We start from the raw sequence: 17970 nt of genomic DNA on the forward strand, positions 1-17970 counted from the left end.
CTGCTCTGTCACCTTGGTCAGGTCACTTCCCTTCTTTGTGCCTCAGTTATCTCATCTGTAAAATGCGGTTTAAGACCGTGAGCCCCATGTGGGACAGGGACTGTATCCAACCCGATTTGCTTGCATCCTCCTCAGCGGGTTAGTACGGTGTTTGGCCCATAGTAAGTGTGGTACAGAGGCTATTATTGTTACTACTGTTATTTTCACTCCGAGGCGCACACAGAGAACCAGGGTTACGGATAAGGAAATGACTTGGTTTACTTATCACTCGTTCATTGATTTCTATTAAATGGTAACAGTATAAGCGAACTTAACCGATAGACGGTGAAAGCGGTACGAAGCAGGCAGAGAGCTGCTCTGCACACAGTAAGCGCTCAATAAAATACGACTGAATGAAAGCAGGCAAGGGGAAGGGCCCTTGGGTCATTTCGGGGAACTCACGAACCCTGTCTCATTCTAGGTTCATGTCATCAAAGAAGTGGCAGCAATGGCTCAAGAAAAACTGGGAGTATCCTGTGAAGTAATCGACCTGAAGACGATTTTACCTTGGGATGTGGAGACAGTTTGCAAGGTAGGGATATGATGTCTCCTTTGTGGAAATCCACAATAGCAGACACATATTGCTACCCGCTTTCTGGAAGTTGTCCCTAAGCTCGTGTGGGCAGGGAATGTCATTGTTTATTAATGATTTGTACTTTTTGAAGCACTTAATCCAGTGCTCTACGCATAGTAAGCACTCAATAAGTACGAGTGAGTGAATGAATGTGAATGAAATGGCGGATGTGATTTTGTTTTTTTTATGGTATTGCTTAAGTACTTGCCATGTGCCAGGTAGTGTACGAAGCACTGGGCTAAATACAAGCCAGTCAGGTTGGACACAGTCCATGTCCCCCATGGGGCTCACAGTCTTAATCCCCATTTTACAGATGAGGTAACTGAGGCCCAGAGAAGTAAAGTGACTAGCCAATGTCATCCAGCAGCCAAGTGGCAGAGCTGGGCTTAGAACCCAGACCCTTCTGACTCCCAGGCCTGTGCTCTATGCACCAGGCCACACCGCTGTGAATCGTTATACTAATTCTTCAGTTGTACAATTAAAGAAATGGCCTGAAATGCATTAACATTGCTCTTGTTAGGGTTACTGAAAGTATAGAGCCATGAAATGAGTGCTCACTATCCTTTAATCCCACTCATTAAAAGCACCAATCTTGGGCCCAGTGTTTAATTGTCATTTACATTCATTTATTCAATAGTATTATTGAGCGCTTACTATGTGCAGAGGACTGTACTAAGCACTTGGAATGTACAATTCGGCAACAGAAAGAGACAATCCCTGCCCAGTGACGGGCTCACAGTCTAATCGGGGGAGACAGATGGACAAAAATAAGACAACCTAACCACGATAAATAGAATCAAGGAGATGTACACCTCGTTAACAAAATAAATAGGGTAATAAGAATATATACAAATATATACAAATGAGCAGAGTGCTGTGGGGAGGGGAAGGGAGAGAGGGGAGGAGCAGAGGGAAAGGGGGCTAAGATGAGGGGAGATGAAGGGGAGAAGGGGGAGGGAGCGGGGGGGGCAGAGAGGGAGCAGAGGGAGCAGAGGCAAAAGGGGAAGCTCAGTCTGGGAAGGCCTCCTGGAGGAGGTGAGCTCTCAGTAGGGCTTTGAAGAGGGGAAGAGAGTTAATTTGGCGGAGGTGAGGAGGGAAGGCGTTCCAGGACAGCGGTAGGACGTGGGCCAGAGGTTGATGGCGGCGACCTGTTCCCTCCCCACCATGAGATGGACAACAGGGGGCTTTAGCACTGGTCCATTCAGGCATCCATTTTGAAAAAAAACAACACCCAATCTATTGATCATTCATTAGTATTTTTCAAGCACTTACTCAATGCAGAGCACTGCATTATGCGTTTGCAGGAGCACAGTAGAGTTGATAGACATGATTCGTGCCCTCAAGGAGCTAATGGTTTAGCCCAGGAAGACAGAAACTCTACTAAATTACAGGTAATTACAGGTACGTCCATGAAACATATCAGTGATAATTCAGGCCCTTCAGTACTTATGCAGTGAATCCAGATTAAGGTACATCATCATTTTCAGTTCCTATTTTGGTTTTGTTGGGGTGAATTATCTGTGAAATTTCTTCCAATACCAGACCTTCAGTTTTTTTCTTTAGACAAGCCATATCTATTGTCTGTTAAAACACCCGGCACCAATGCTCAGTCTTTTGGAAAACCTATTAATGATTAAAAAAACAAACAAACCCAAAAACATTTCTTCAACACCTGAATTAAAGTCCCGTACGTGGCGTAATTACTCCAGGGCAGCTGCTGGATGGGTTCACTCCAATTTCAAAGTGAGGTTTCCAAAGGATGGAGAAATCAGATGCTTCAAAGTTAAATATTTGAGACATGTTGGCGAGCTTGGAAAGATGGTTGCAAGTTGGAAAAATGGGAATAAGAGAGAGGGGAAAGAATCCCAGATGAAAAAGGAAAAAAAAACACCAAAGTTTTACTTTTTTCTCAAAGGGAGGGAGGGAGTCCTCAAGTCTAAATCGGAGGCATTTTTATAAAATGGAAATAAAACCCGATACTGTCGGTATTGAAGAGCAGTCACCAAAGCGTTAACTTCCCTCAGGGCTAGGGGGAAGGAGATGCAATGTTGTATTCGTTAACAGTGTCCAGGGTGGGAATAATTAAGAGCGGCGAGCATAGGGAACAGTGAAGAAGGTACCAGTTTCTGTCAGCACGAACGGAACGTTTTCAACAAAATTCTCGAGTGTCTTGACAGGCTGCTGCTTGGGAGTTTCAGAGAGTTTCAGTAGCTTTTTGAACTTCTGTCACCGTCTTTCTTTATCATCTTAATAATGTCTGTTTTTAAAAAGTATCTGTATATCTATATTGCATCTGTATTATATCTATATTATATAGATATAGATCCATAGTAATTTTCTCCAAGAATAAGAGAGTTTATTGCAAAGCTTAATTAAAATATAAACTCTGTTCTTCATTCTTGCTTAGCAGAGGGCCTTTCTGAAACAGTGCAGAAGTTATTTTTTTCACACTTGTCAGCGGAATACTAAGTTCATTTTTATTCCTGCATAAATTTAACAATATTAAAGTTGAAAAGTCTCATTTTTTGAAATCTGAGCAAAAAATAAGCCCCATTTTTTTTTTTTCTCTTACGAATTAGGTACGAGTGAGTTTTGAGGGGTCTTTTTGACTGCTGGTTAATGAAGTTAACTTACTCCCCTCCCCAGACTGCCCACCTCCTTATTGGACCCAGTCTGGCAGTGAATTTATAAAAGGAGAAATAAAGATCTGTTTGGTTTTCTCTTTGTTTTTTTTTTCTTGCTGCTTCGTGGCTAATTTCTGTGTCCCGTCAACCGCTTTAAAACACTCCACTGTTGTAGAGGGATCTTCCGGTGATATTCCAACTGAATTGGCCCCTTTCTTCTATTGTTAATAGCAGTCTTTTAAGGTCCTGTTGTTGGGAAAGCCTGTCAAGAAAGAACACAAACTAATATTTTCCAGCGCTAGGACTAGTGTGTTTCAGTTCATGACCGGTTATGTTGTCATTGAGAAATGACTGATCATTGTCCTATGAATTTAATTGTTGATTCAGATGATATTTAGTATGCATGTTTGTGGTTCCCCAGCAAACTAACATAGTAGTTCCCCAGCAAACTAACATAGTATCCTTATCTCTTTGGGAGAATTAACTCTTCTAAGTTGATGCTATTAGAATCTGTGGAAAGAATAAAACAAACTCCTTTCAATTTGAAACCACATTTTGTCTCTCACACATGTTCATTCCATTCGGACCTAAATACTATTCCTTCTTTAAGAATGCAACTCAGGCTGAAGAAAATATGTTCCCGAAAGAAATATTAGTGGCCTGTCATTTAAATTGTAGTTTTGTTTAATATAACAAGTAATGAATTTGAAGCTCTAGGAAGAGAAAATTATCCTCTTTATGCAATTTGAATGAAAAGACTAATCTATAAAGGGCTGAATTTTCACATGCATGGTGTCTTGAATTTGTTCATAAGTGTGCTGTTGCGAACGTACAGAATCTACAAAAATATATGACAAGCAACATGCATTGATAGAGAGAGGCTCCAGTGAGATGTATGATTTTTTCTTAAAGGGAAATAATTTAAACACTTAAAGTAATTCTTATTTAATATGTCCTTTGAGTTGTCTTGGGAAGGAAGTACATTAGTAATAGCAGAGGACCAACCCTAAAGCTTTTCCGAGGGCTTTTTGCACCATTTTCACTAAGTGACTTTTAAGAAGCTCAACGTGAGATGAAATAGCTCTCGCACTGAGTTATTCCGGGCGTGTTTGTCCAAAACAGTTTTTAAAGTGGTTGGCACATTGTAAGGCACTTAATAAAAGTTGTGTTGTTGGTGGTTATGATGATGATGGTGATGATGAAAGTGCCAGCAAAAAAGGCATTGGAAAAAGCTGAGGGGGAGAGAGATTTTCTCTCTGCAGCTCCCTAGTTTTAAGTTAGTGGGGAAATCTGTATGAGCAAACTGTAGAGCTAGACATGGATTCCCTTTATCCTTCTCCTACCACCCAGATCCCGTTAGCACCCCATGTCCCCTACCAGGGCTTTTCCTGAGTGTTCATCTGTATCTTTTACTTTCGCTCTCCCTTGGCCATTGTCCACCCAGTGATAAAAGCACTACCAAAGCAGTCCCTCTTACTACCGTGTAGGTAAGCGATTTCTGACCACCTTGATTGGCTATCTCAAAGAGAAATAAAGCACTCATCATCATCGTCCTCAAAGACATTTGCCAACCATCTATTCTTTCCTGGCCAGTGACCATTAGAGGTGTGCAAAGAGGATTGAGTTCAGCCTCTGTCCTTCTAGATTTATCATCGTCTGACCCTGAGGTGTTACGGTGGCATGTTGAAGCTATTTAGGAAAGCGTTTGACAATATTATTTACTGTTGAGCAATTAAAACAAGATGAATTTGATTGTTGTAAATTCATCATTTTTTTGAAAGAGTCTAGGGTCAAAAATTCATGGAGGCTGTGGGAGTGATGTATAATTTAGATAAATTTAAATATTGGAGAATAAGGTGGCCAGGAAATGTTTACCTACGTGATATTGTTAATAGTGTTTAATGAGCACCTACAGTGTGCAATGCATTGTACTAAGCATTAGGGAGAATATAATAGTGTGGGAGACACCTCCTTACCCTCAAGGATATAGTATTAATATTCCTACTATAATTATTTATTATTCTAATAATGCAAATATTCAACAAGAGTGGAGATTTCTTTACTCTTTCCTCTAGACTATTAGCTCCTTGTGGGCTGGGAATGTGTCTACCCACTCTGTTATATTGTACTCTCCCAAATGCTTAGTACAGTGCTCTACACCCTGTAAATGCCCCCAAAATACAATTGATTAATTGAATCTCCTCTCCATTTTCTCTCCCTTCAAATATTCAATGTATTTTTCATTAGTCAGTTTTGACTGGAGGGGAGAAATAAATTCGAGGAAGTAATGCAAATAGGTTTATTGGTTGCTCACCTCAAAAGTTGTTAATCTACAGTTTCATTGAAGTAAAAATGAGCGAGAGAAGAACTTTCTTTAGTGGTTCGCTGGGACCTGGTGCTGTGTCCTGGAAAAATCAAGGAAGTTAAGATATGAATTCCCATCTGGTGCTCGGAAAATTATTCCTCACCTCTCCTGGAGGAGTTTCTGCCACGAGACAATCTAATATTTATATGAATCAGACCAGCGGTGCTGGAGTTTACTGTCCTGAAAATTTTTCTAAATGGATGGAGATTACTTTGGAGAAAGATCACGGCTTTTTCCTCCGTGTAACTTACGATGCACAGAATCATAAGCTCCCGATACTTCGATTTTATGGATTGCTTTAATATCGAAATGCAGTATTTCTCTTCAGGTTGAACTATTTCCCTTGGGATTTTGATTCTTGTCATAAAGAAAGTCCAAGCTATGTCATTTAAAAAGATGGTACTGACAGTAAGTACGTAACCACTAGAGGCCTCTCTTAAACCGAATAGCTTTCTGCTATTTGCTTTTGCATTTGCTGAGGAATTACCCTTTGAATCAGAATTTAAGTTGGTTTAAAAACCCTGGTTCTGAATAAATAACGCTGCTTAACTCAGCACTGGTAGGTTTAAATTTATTGACTTAATTTGTATTGTTTTAGAATGCGGTGAATCATACTACCTGTTGGACTGAAAGCCGTGAATTAGGGTTCTTGGTTTTTTTTTTAAGATTCTTTTATTTAAAACATGTAATAGAAGAATGCTGCCCCAGGAAAATTGCATAAAAGAAAATGTTTTTAGTTTTGACATTATTTCTGGTTTAGCGTGATGGACTATATCACAGAAAATTGTTCCTTTCATTTCTGGGCCAGAGTAGACTATAAAGTAAAAAGGTTGAAATTCTGATAGTGAAATCTCTCTTCTTTGAGGATTAAACTAAATTCTATATTTTTATCCAGGACCAGGGAGCGTACAAAGGCATGAATGAAATGAATTTTAAATGAAATTTTAATTAATTTAAATTATTTTCTAAGGACAATAGAAATTGACTTTGAAGAGAAAGCAGGGAAATGGAGAGCTGATGACTTCATCCTCTCTCTCTCCCTCTCTCCTCTTTTTCTTTCTCCCTCCCTCTCTCTTCTCTTTCCCACTCTTCCTCACTCTTTCACTGTCTCGCTCTCCCTCTCTCCCAGCCCCTCTCTCAGCTCCTGGTTCGACCATTTACAATAATTCGTTCACATGGTTTCTTTCCTGAGACCCTCAAGGTGGACCATAAGAGTTGCCCCCTCTTGTGAAAATCCGTAGGAAATGGGAAGTTAAATGTCGATTTTTCTGGTTTCAGAACTGGGGAAACTGAGACTGGGAATGCTTGTTGGTATCATAAAGCAAGAAAGAGCTCAGCTTTCTATTTTTAATGGTATTTGTTGAGTGCTCATTATGTATCAGGCACTGTACTAAGTGCTGGAGTAGACACAAGCTAATCAGATTGGACAGTCCATGACCCACATAGGGTTCATGATCTTAATCCCCATTGTACAGATGAGGAGACTGAGGCCCAGAGAAGCAAAGTGACTTGCCCAAGATCACCCAGCAGGCAGAGTCGGGCTTATTTAGGGCATTAAGTTTGAATTTTTAGGTTTGTGTTAAATAGTTCAGCTTTCGGTAGACAGTTTTCCAGAAGCACTTAGTACAGTGCTCTGCACACGGTAAGCACTCAATAAATATGATTGAATGAATGGTTCAACAATAAACACATTTTCTATTTTATCTACAGACTTATACTAGGTTTTCAATATTCCTCATCCGTCGTGGTAGTAAGCATTCATTTGATGTATTTTCCATCGTTTCTGTGCTTCTCTCTTTATTCTTCTCGTCATCGATTTTGCCCACAAGTGACCCGCTTTGGCTTTCTCAGATTTTGCAAAGTGAAATGGTTTGCCTCATTTTTGGAAATGTGTTTTCTCTTCTGCATGTGCTGACACATGCCTAACAGTTTTAAAGCATTCTTAAATATTATGTGCACCTTATAAATAACGTCATTTCGTGAAAATTTGGCCATTTCAAAAAGCCATCGAGTCATGGTTTCCTTCAGAGTCCAGAAATAAAAGAACTTTTTTTATGGTATCTTTTAAGTGTTTACTGTGTCAACCACTCTTTTCAGTGCTGAGTAAATATAAATAGATACGAGATACAGCCCCTGTCCTACAAGGGGTTCACCCTGTGAGTAAGGAGGGGGAACAGGTATCGAATCCCTATTTTGCAGTTGAGGAAACTGAGGAACAAAGAAGTTGAGTGACTTGCCCAAAGTCATACAGCAGGCAAATGGCAGAGCCAGGATGAGAACCCAGGTCTCTTAGCGCTTAGTACAGTTGCTGGCACATAGTAAGCACTTAACAAATACCATCATTATTATTCTGCTCCCAGGCCCCTACTTTATCCACTTGGCCACGCTGCTTCCCTTTTGGTAGTTTTCTCTTCTGAATTGGATATGGTGGACTCCTAGCCACATATGAACTGTCTGAATTTCTCTAAATCGTTCCTTTTGATTTGGATTCAGACAAGATGACACCATTTATTAAGGGAAAGCAACACCACTGTTAACCTACTCTAAAATGGAGACTATTCCCAGATAAGTCTGTGGAATCCAATCCCTCCCATTGTCTAAAGTTATTCCCTGGAGTAAATTAGGCTCTTGGGTAGGAGGACTCAGGGTTTTGACTCACTCTGGGATCAATTCCCTGCCGGAATAAAGCTGATCCATCAGGTACCGGAAGAAATGAAATCGCCGTGCCCTCATTTAGTTAGAAATTTTAGTGTCGTTGCAAAAATCTCCAAAGGAAATTTCCGTATTTCTTTGCTTCTAGCCTGCCCTTCTGCTGCCATTTCCCGTAACGACTTAAGTTTCCCAGTAAATTGGTACTCTTTCAAAATGATTTAACTGAACAATCTGTGCTGTTATAGACAAGGTTATCTCACCTCTTTTAGGAAGTTGTATAATTCCGTGATAAAAGTCTCGCTGCTGACTGTTGCTTGGCCCATTAAGGCCGAGAAGACATTTGGAAATCCACTTCAGGAAGAAAATCTTGTTCATTTTTAATTTACTAAAATTTAAACCTAAAATCCAGATTTCAGCATTTGAGATTTTTTGGTTATATTATCACTCCCAACTACTTTACAGCCGGTCCTCAATTGAAGATGTGTAGCATCATGAGGAACGATGCAGTTGTTTCTTAGTATACAACCAGTTTTTCAGCATTAGGGCACATAGGTGCTTTACAAGACTAGACTGCCTCATGACATACCAGGGAAAACAGCAAAGTTAGATGGGATGGGGGTGTCTGAGCTGTGGGAAAAGGTATAATGTGGGGTGGCGGGGAGAGAAAAATGTTTAAAGGCAGTGTAGGGAATCATCATTTAAATTTCTGCCAGTAGGGCATTTGGTAGGTAACAAACATCTTACTTTTTGACACTTACTTATGAGAAGCTCCATCATGATGGACAGAAATTGCTTTGAAGAAACCATACTGAAACATAAAGGATTCGGCTTTGTAAGTGTAACTTTATCCTGATGTTAACGAATTAAAATGAGCATCAGCTATTTTTGGAGATTCTTAGTCCATCTAAATGTTAATTAACAGGTCGGTATCATTTAGGAAGCATATATATCCTCATTGACTCAATTGTGAATTCCGGTTACGCTGTAATTATCTTTCTTTTTGACACTGCTGTTTTTACAAATGATTGGAATGAATGTGTTCCCCTTTCTAAAAAAGAGTGGTCTACCATAGTCCCTCTAGACTCTTAGCCTGTTGTGTGCAGGGGACGAATCTACTCTCTCAAGCACTTAGTACAATGCTCTGCATTTAGTAAGCGCTCAGTAAATACCATTGACTGATTAGGGGAAGTTCGGATAGGGAGTCGGAAAGATGGCAAAATAGGCTAAATTGGCCCATCTCTTTGCCCAGTACTCTAGACTGTAAGCTCGTTGTGGGCAGGGAACGTGTCTTCCAACTCTTGTACTTTCCCAGGTGCTTAATACAGTGCTCTGTGCACAGTAAGAACCCAATAAATGCCCCTGATAGATTGATTGATGATGCCACAGGCCAAAGCCACAGAGTTTAGGATGGGACCTCTCCCCAGTAGAGTCCTCCAGGAGTGGAGGATTAGGGGGGCTAGGATCTGGGTTACCCCACTTTTAGATCCAGATTCAACGAGAGGGGATCCAGGGGTGTGATTGGGGAGGGTGGAGAATAGACGTAGCAAAGTGGTGATTGGCGAAAACATATTGGGCAGGAAGGACGAGCTTTGAGGGAGGGGGTGTGTGTGTGTATGTGTGTCACGAGTAAGCAAGTGTGCTCACAGTGCGCTTGGCTGAGGGCCAAACTCTTCACTGGTCACCTCAGGTCCCTTGAAACTCCCAGAAACAATATTTGTCTTTGAGCCAATAGCTTATTGTAGAGTCCAGGAGAGGCTCACTCTAAATCAAATTTTGTTGAAGGCTCCCAATGCTATTACACAAATAGCTTTGTTAAAAGTTCCCCCGCACAACTATTATGCCTAAATTGTTCCCTTTGGCTTATTATCTTCTAAATAGGGAAGAGAATTTCTCTGTTTAAAAAAAAAAAAATCCAGAAAAGGGTAACGTGAGCATTTCTGTGGTTTCTACTTCTATTGTGAATGCTTCAAACAAAACAGAGAACCTGTAATGCCTTTTAAGAACCTATGGAAAGAATTAGCTGATTTCCCACCGAAAGGCCGGGCTTGTGGAAGCTGACAGAATTCGTTGCATTGTTACGATCTGGGGCTGTAGGAACTAACGATAGCTTGGAAAAGCCGAAAGTGCGTGGCAGCAGAATGAAAGGCGTTCTACAACGGAACAGACCAAATGAGCTAAAGAAAAGTTCGAGCACTTCCTCCGCCGTTGACTCCTCACGGAGATGGGAGCGGATTTCTTTCAAACCGTACAGCGACGGACATTTGCAAAAGAAAAGAACTCCTAGCTTTCTAAGCCTTGTGTCCTAGCTCCCGTGGAGTAGGACTAGTCTCGTCAGAGAAAGGGTTGGGTTACAGTGCAAATTAAAGATACCAGAAAAAGAAACAGGTCCCTCTTAGGAATCACAGACTCGCCGGGATGGGGCTGATTTGCTCCTCAAGTGTAAATGTGTCTGCTGCCCACAGGTTAGATCTATAACCCAGCCGTTTTCTACCGAAAGGAGCCGGCAATAAAGGAAACCAGCAAATTAGGAAAATGGGAAGTTAGCCAGAGGAACAGAGAGGAGGGCTGAGGCAGGAAACCGAAGGAAAGACTGCCCATCTTTTCTCCTTTAGTCACACGGCTCATCAGCACTCTCCCCTCAGGGACGTTTCTTTAGATTCAGAAAGTATTTCTCCCTCACTGTGGTGGTGGAACGGTCCAGGGAGAATATTACATGATAGCCCTCTGGGTAAGTAAAGTAACTCTTCCCCAGAACTGGCAGGGGAAAAGGATAAGAAGGAAAGCGATTTCCCCCAGCACTTGGGATCCCAATGCAGCCTCAGTGATGTTTTTGACAGTTCAAGCAATCAGTCAGTGGTATTTATTGAGCACTCACCATGTGCTCTGTACTGTACTAGGTGCTTGGAGGAGTACAATTCAGCAGAATTAGCAGACACAGACACTGCCGGTAACAAGCTTGCAGTCAATAGTTGAGAATTATGTTCTCAAGCCAGATTTTTTTTTTGCCACAAAACCCCTAATGCTGACATGGAAGTCAGAGACGATAGACTCCTCTCCAACTGACTTTTGCCCATATCCTTGTTTCATTTAGTGGAAAGATCATATGGACGTGGGAGTCGGGGGACATGGGTTCTTATCCCGGCTCTGCCACTCGTGTGACTTCGGGCAAGTCAGTGAACTTCTCTGTGCTTCAGTTTCCTCATCTGTAAAGTGGGGATTCAGTATCTGTTCTCCCTCTTCCTCGGGTTGTGAGCCTCACGTGGGGGACGGGGACTTTGACCGACTCGATTATTGTATATTTACCCCAAGGCCTATCACTCTTCTGCAGCGCATCCTCCTCGTTTTTCCCAATCCAGTCTTCTAGCTATATCTTCCTCTTGACTCTCCCACCTCCATTTTCTGGTTCACACAGTCCCACCAGCCTGGACCCCCTCCTACTTTTCCCTAACCCCAAACTGGGAATGTACTGCATGCTCCTGTTATACTTTCCCAAATGCTTAGGATAGTGTATGGCACCCAAGGAGTGTTCAATAAATACTTTTACTGTTACCTCTCCTACTCCTCCATCTCCTCTTCAAGGAGCTGACGGGTAGAAATTATGTACAAACAGCAGAGCAGGAAGAAAGTAGTGCAAATGTCAGGATAAAAATCAGCATAAATAATTGAACATTCAATTGACTACATTTATATAATCATGGAGGCTGAGAGTGGATATTAAGGTGTTCAAAAAGATCTAGAACAGACTTACAAGTGCCCAGCAGACCATGGTAACGCGAAATATGAAGTGGCTGGGAAGTATTTAGGCGGATGGCCGGTAGAAACTAATTCTTCATTTGCACTTGTGAGGGGTTGTGTTGGAAAGAAACTCCAGGGCATGAATACGCGGTTTGTTTTGAGTGTGGATTGGGAAGGAAGGAAAATAGAATTAATTCCCATGGGGAAAGGGCTGGTGTATTTTGGAAGCCACCTGGAAGATAGCCAGGCTTTTGCAAGTCATGGCTTTCAGGGTGCTTTTTTCCCCCTCTAGTTCCATTTTCTTTCATCCGACCGCTAGGGAAGTGAGGAAAAACGCTGAAGAGCCAAAGGTGTTTTTCACATTGTCCCATCTCTACATCAGAGTAGAGAATTGAGTTTCCAGTGTGGCAGCCTTTGGCCCCTCCATTGCTGCCGCCTTTCCCCCCTCCTATTACAGACTTGCAACTGTTACTTTTAAAGCTATTAACATTATTAAAACTTGTCTTCAGTTGTTAAACTTGATTAATTTAATTGAATTTGCTCATACCACAAATCTGTTTTGCATATGGTGTCTGCAAGCTTCAGTTCATGAAGTAGCTCTATTTTCTTTTAAGGGAATTATTTCAGCCTTGGGCACAGTTAGCTCCTGTTTACAGTTGGGTTTTTTTTCTTTTGAAAAATGCCAGAGAGACCAGTTCCAAGTAATCAAAAGAGAGGGTAGCCTCAGCGATAATGCCGAGGTTATAGACTTAATAGTTGGGGAGGATGGTGATAATGGCACCTGTTATGATGGGGAAGTTAAACGGAGGAAAGGATTTTGGAGGAAAGATAGGAGAAACCGCATGACCTGGAGAAGCAGCATGGGCTAGTGGATAGATCACAGGCCTGAGAGTCAGAAGGATCTGGGTTCCAGTGTCTGCTCTGCCACTTGTCTGCTGTGGAAATTTGGGCAAGTCCCTAAACTTCTTTATGCCTCAGTTACCTCATCTGTAAAATAGAGATTAAGACTGTGAGCCACAAGTGGGACATAGGCTGTGTCCAACCTTATTATTTTCTATAATAATAATAATAATAATGTTGGCATTTGTTAAGCGCTTACTATGTGCAGAGCACTGTTCTAAGCGCTGGGGTAGATACAGGGTAATCAGGTTGTCCGACGTGAGGCTCACAGTCTTAATCCCCATTTTACAGATGAGGAAACTGAGGCACAGAGAAGTTAAGTGACTTGCCCAAAGCAACACAGCTGACAAGTGGCAGACCCGGGATTCAAACCCATGACCTCTGACTCCCAAGCCCGGGCTCTTTCCACTGAGCCACGCTTCTTCTCTACTGTCTACCCCACTGCTCAGAACAGTGTGTGGCACATAGTAAATGCTTAACAAATACCATAAAAAAGTAGTCATAACTCTCTTTTCAGACGTCATTTCCAGAATGCGTTTTTCAAACATCAACCTTGAGTGCATTAACTGCACCTTCGTGTTTCCACCCATCATCTGAAATTGACATATGTTTTCCACTGTGTGCCTCATATGCCAATAGTCCAAAAATGATAATTTCATGCTTATGCTAAATAGAAATTACATGGCTTAGAAATTTAGCAGGTCCTCCCGGAATGATTCATGACCCCCTGTGAATGGAATTCTTTTGTATTAAGTTTTGCTGAGTTACTTCAGAAGATGCTGGTTGCTTGGAAGTAGTGGGAAAATGGGGGGAGGAAGGGGAAGTAGTGGATATTTTGGGGTGAAAAGTAGGAATGATTACCAATCCTGTCTTTTGAAAGCAGAAGAAATCATGGGATTTCTAGGAAACCTTTTATTCGGTCTGTCTAATAGTTAAAAGCTGATAACAGGAAAAAATGCACATTTTTAGAGCGAAGCAGTTCCGTTAACATCACTTTGTCTGCAGTCCCATACCCATTTATCTCTGGGCACCACTAGATCGTATGCTTCTTGAGGGCAGGAATCGTGTCCGCTTACTCTCTTGTACTCTCCCAGGCACTCTGTACAGTGCTCTGCGCACAGTCAGTGTTGGGTAAATGTGAGCGATTGAAGACAGTTCCAGAAACCCCGAGATCTGCTTCTGATCCTGGGTCATTAGGAAGTAGTGTCTAATCTGAAATGCTGTAATCTGTTATTGCGGAGTGTTACTAAATGCCCAGTTACCCCAAATTCCATCAGTGACTCAAAGGATGTTTTGACCTTCTGGATTGAATTTTATTTCGGTATCTAAATGGGCAGGTTGCCACCCCTAGTTGTTGTAGTAATCGCTTCATTGGTGGTGAAAGTCTTTTTTCGGTTGTAGGGTGTAGGCTTCCCCTCTCAGGGTCGCACCCGGAGAGTTTCTAGAACTCTACCGGTCTCGGCTATGGGAGGGAGAGTCAAGCAGAGGCTCGTCCATTCCATTCCTAGCTTGGGCAGGGGCTAGCGAGTGGAAGGCCATCCGCTACACGTCAAAACTCCCCCGTGCCGGGTAGCGGCAGCATGGGAGAGAGTCGAGGGTGTAGACTCGAGTTTACTGCTTGGAAGGTGGCAATGGTAAACCACTTGCAGATTTTTACCAAGAAAACTCTATGGATCCACTACTGGAACGATTGCAGATGGAGAGCGGGGCGTTCCGGGAGAGACGCGTCCTTGATGTCGCTATGGGTCGGAAACGATTCGATGGCATAAGACAAGACAAGGGTCTAGGCTGGTTCAGTCTCTATCTGTTGCTGAATTGTACATTCCAAGCGCTTAGTACAGTGCTCTGCACATAGTAAGCACTCAATAAATACTACTGAATGAATGAATGAATGAAGACTTTGAGCTCCTGTCAATTTTAAGACACTATCGACTTTGCCGGTTGATTCTTATTCACCTAGATTTCTTTTTGTGGGTGGGGTGGGGCCTCAAGAATTTGCAGCAGAATCTTCTAAGAAGATCCTGGGGAAAGGGCTGTTTCAGCCCAGGAATTTATCTTCTTTTATGGTATTTGTTTTGTGCTGGGCAGTGTACTGAGCACTGGGGTAGATACAAGCTAATCAGGTTGGACACAGACCGTGTCTTACATGAGGCTCGCAGTCTTAATCCCCGTTTTACAGATGAGGTAACTGAGGCCCAGAGAAGTGAAGTGACTAGTCCAAGGACACAAGCAGACAAGCAGCAGAGGCAGAATTACAATCCAGATCCTTCTGACTCGCAGGCCTGTGCTCTATCTACTAGGTCCTGTTGCTTCTCATCTACAAACAGTAGGCCTATTAGAGAAGTAGTTTTGGGGAAGGCAGGTGAAAACACTGTGCTAGCAATTGTGGTTGTAAAATGGTATTTGTTGATTGCCCACCGGTTATAATATATTGCATCAAGTGCTTGATTAAGTTCAACGTATTCTTGTCCACAGGTCCTTGATCACAGAGAGCTACATTCCGATAGGGAGGACAAATATATATATATATACTAAAGAAGTATATATAAATGATGTGTTAACTGATCGTATAAATTAACATTGTACATCTTTGCCAAGTTGGATAGTTGATTTCTTAAATACCTGAAAACATATCAGGCTGTTTTAAAAATAAAGATCGACATGGTTTTTTTTTATAATTCCAGGATGTGTTTGATTAGAGGTAAGGCATGAGTATTTCATTGAAAGCATATAGAAGATGCCCATTTTATTAAAACTTCTCTACCCTCTCACTTTCTCCGGTTTAATGTGGAATGATTTTAAATTGGTTGCCCTGCATTTATGCAACACTTTCTTAAAAAGGGTGTCTTTTGAACAGAGGAATTTATTGGACCAAATACTGTAATAACTAAAGTCACAAACAGACCTCTCCAACTTAATCAGTTTCATTGAGAAGGGTGTTGATCATATGATGATTTATCTCTTTTGGTTTTTTTTTTTTTTTCACCTGCTTACCCGCTTTCATTTTCTCATGATCTAGAAATCCAGATGAGGAAGCTGAGGTGCAAAGAAGTCACCTAGCAGACAAGTGGCAGATCTGGAATTAGAACCCAGGTCCTCTGACTCCCAGGCCTGCACTCTATCCACTAGATCACGCTGCTTCTCTAAGAATTCCAACTCTATTCATGTCAAGAAGCGCTGGCTTTCTTTGAACACAATTTAAGTCCAAAAAGACCAGTATCTCTTTATTTGAATTCCATTTGTAAAAAGAATCCCACTCTGGTACAGTAATAGATTACCAAAGGAAATTTCACATCTTTTATTAATAGAGCAGATTAAGTCTTTTTTTTTTCTAACTAATCTGCAGATGTTGGCGTGACTTTGATTCCCAGAGCTGGAAGAAGCTTTCCGTGGCTTAGGTCTTTATAATAACAAGCAGTAGGCCAACCTTTCCAAGATGTCAATCATTGTTGTTATGTTAAAATAATAGATACTGCACCCAGATAATGATTTATATTCTGAATTTGCCGCACAGTGTTTTGTAATCTTCCTTAGGGGCCAAAGCATGAACTGACTGAAGGGAAAACATTTACGACCAGATCTGTCAGGTGACGGAGATAGTCCTTGGCTAGAGATGGTGACTGGGGGAGATGCTACGTGGGGGAAGGGGAGGAGGTTGGGGCTCTTTCCCTGTTTTGCATGTGAGGGATTGGGGGATGTAAGAATCCACGGCAGCAACATTTCTACCTAAGCAGTAGCACGTTCGGAAAGTCATAGGTGTTGGAGTCTAGACCGCCCCGCCGACTTAACAACAAGGCCCAGAGAAGCAGTGTGGCCTAGTGGATAGAGCACGGCCCTGGGAGTCAGAAGGACCTGCTCCCTGCTCCGCCAATTATCCGCTGTGTGACCTGGGGCAAATCACTTCACTGCTCCGGGCCTCAGGTACAGCATCTGTAAAATGGGGATTACGACTGTGACGGTGTCCACTCTGGACTGTGTCCAGTCTCATTAGCCTGTTTATCTACCCCAGTGCTTAGTACAGTGCCTGAGACATAGTAAATGCTTAACAGATACGATTTTTTTAAAAAAGCCCGAAAACTGTTTCTCTAGTGATAATTACACTGCCTTTTTTCATTTTTAGCATTGCTTTTTTTTTCTTCCTCTATTTTGTTGTTTTCATCATTTCGATCATCCTTTGTGTGTCACCAAGCCCCACCCTTTAGATCATAAGCCCCGGTGGTCCAGGGACCCTGTCTATATGTCTTATTTTCTTCTCCTTTTCTTAAGGTATTTGCTATGCCCTTATTATGTGCCAGGCACTGTGCTATGCTCTGGGGTAGACAGTCCGTGTCTCACATGGGGCTCAGAGTCTTCATCCCCATTTTACAGCTGAGGTAACTGAGGCTCCGAAAAGTGAAGTGACTTGCCCAAGGTCACTCAGCAGACAAGTGACAGAGCTGGGATTAGAACCCCGATCCTTCTGACTCCTAGGCCCATGCTCTATCCACTGCTTCTCTCCCTAAGCACTTTGTAATGCCTTTCAAAGTGAAGGCATGCAGTTAAATTCTGTTGAATGATTTGTATGTCAGAAAGATATTTTAAATTTGGGGTAGTGTTAACCTTTTCAGGCTCTTCAATCAATCAGTAGTATTAATTCAGGACTTGCTGGGTGCAGAGCATTGTGCTAAGTGCTTGGGAGAGTAGAAGAGAGTTAGTAAAGGTGATCCCTGCCCTCAAGGGGTTTTCAATCTAGTGGGTGAGACAGATACCAAAGTACAGTAGTGCTAGCAGCAAATTAATAAAGTGTCAGGATGTCCTAAAGGCTCTTTGAGGTTAATTGCCTAAGTCCTTTTGTGCATAGCTTTTCAAAGAGAAGTCTTATTTTATGAATTAGTCTGGAATAGTGGAAGGGTATGGAGTATGGCTTAATTAGTACCCAAGGAGTAAGTTTTTATCATGTAATTTATAGCCCAGCAGACACCTATTATGAGTTATTTAAAATTTCCCCAAGTGGAAGAAAATGATCATTATGAACCTGAAAAAATACCCGATGGATTTAACTATAACGTGGTCAATTAATCATTAAAAAATTGTGCGTTTCT

General features: G+C 41.8%; 1 protein-coding gene and 1 non-coding gene across 2 annotated transcripts in view; both read left to right on the plus strand.

The window, feature by feature from the left end:
- BCKDHB (branched chain keto acid dehydrogenase E1 subunit beta) overlaps nucleotides 1-17970 on the plus strand; it is a 135378-nt gene that overhangs the window by 37352 nt on the left and 80056 nt on the right. Inside the window, exon 8 of the mRNA XM_029047545.1 lies at nucleotides 461-571. Coding sequence (XP_028903378.1) covers nucleotides 461-571 — 111 coding nt within the window. The remainder of the gene's footprint in view (nucleotides 1-460; nucleotides 572-17970) is intronic.
- On the plus strand, nucleotides 14302-14439 carry LOC114805766. The gene has a single exon (XR_003753790.1). It is a non-coding gene; the product is annotated as a small nucleolar RNA SNORA7 (small nucleolar RNA).

The sequence above is a fragment of the Ornithorhynchus anatinus genome, chromosome 19 (assembly GCF_004115215.2).
Source record: "Ornithorhynchus anatinus isolate Pmale09 chromosome 19, mOrnAna1.pri.v4, whole genome shotgun sequence".
NCBI lineage: Eukaryota > Metazoa > Chordata > Mammalia > Monotremata > Ornithorhynchidae > Ornithorhynchus > Ornithorhynchus anatinus.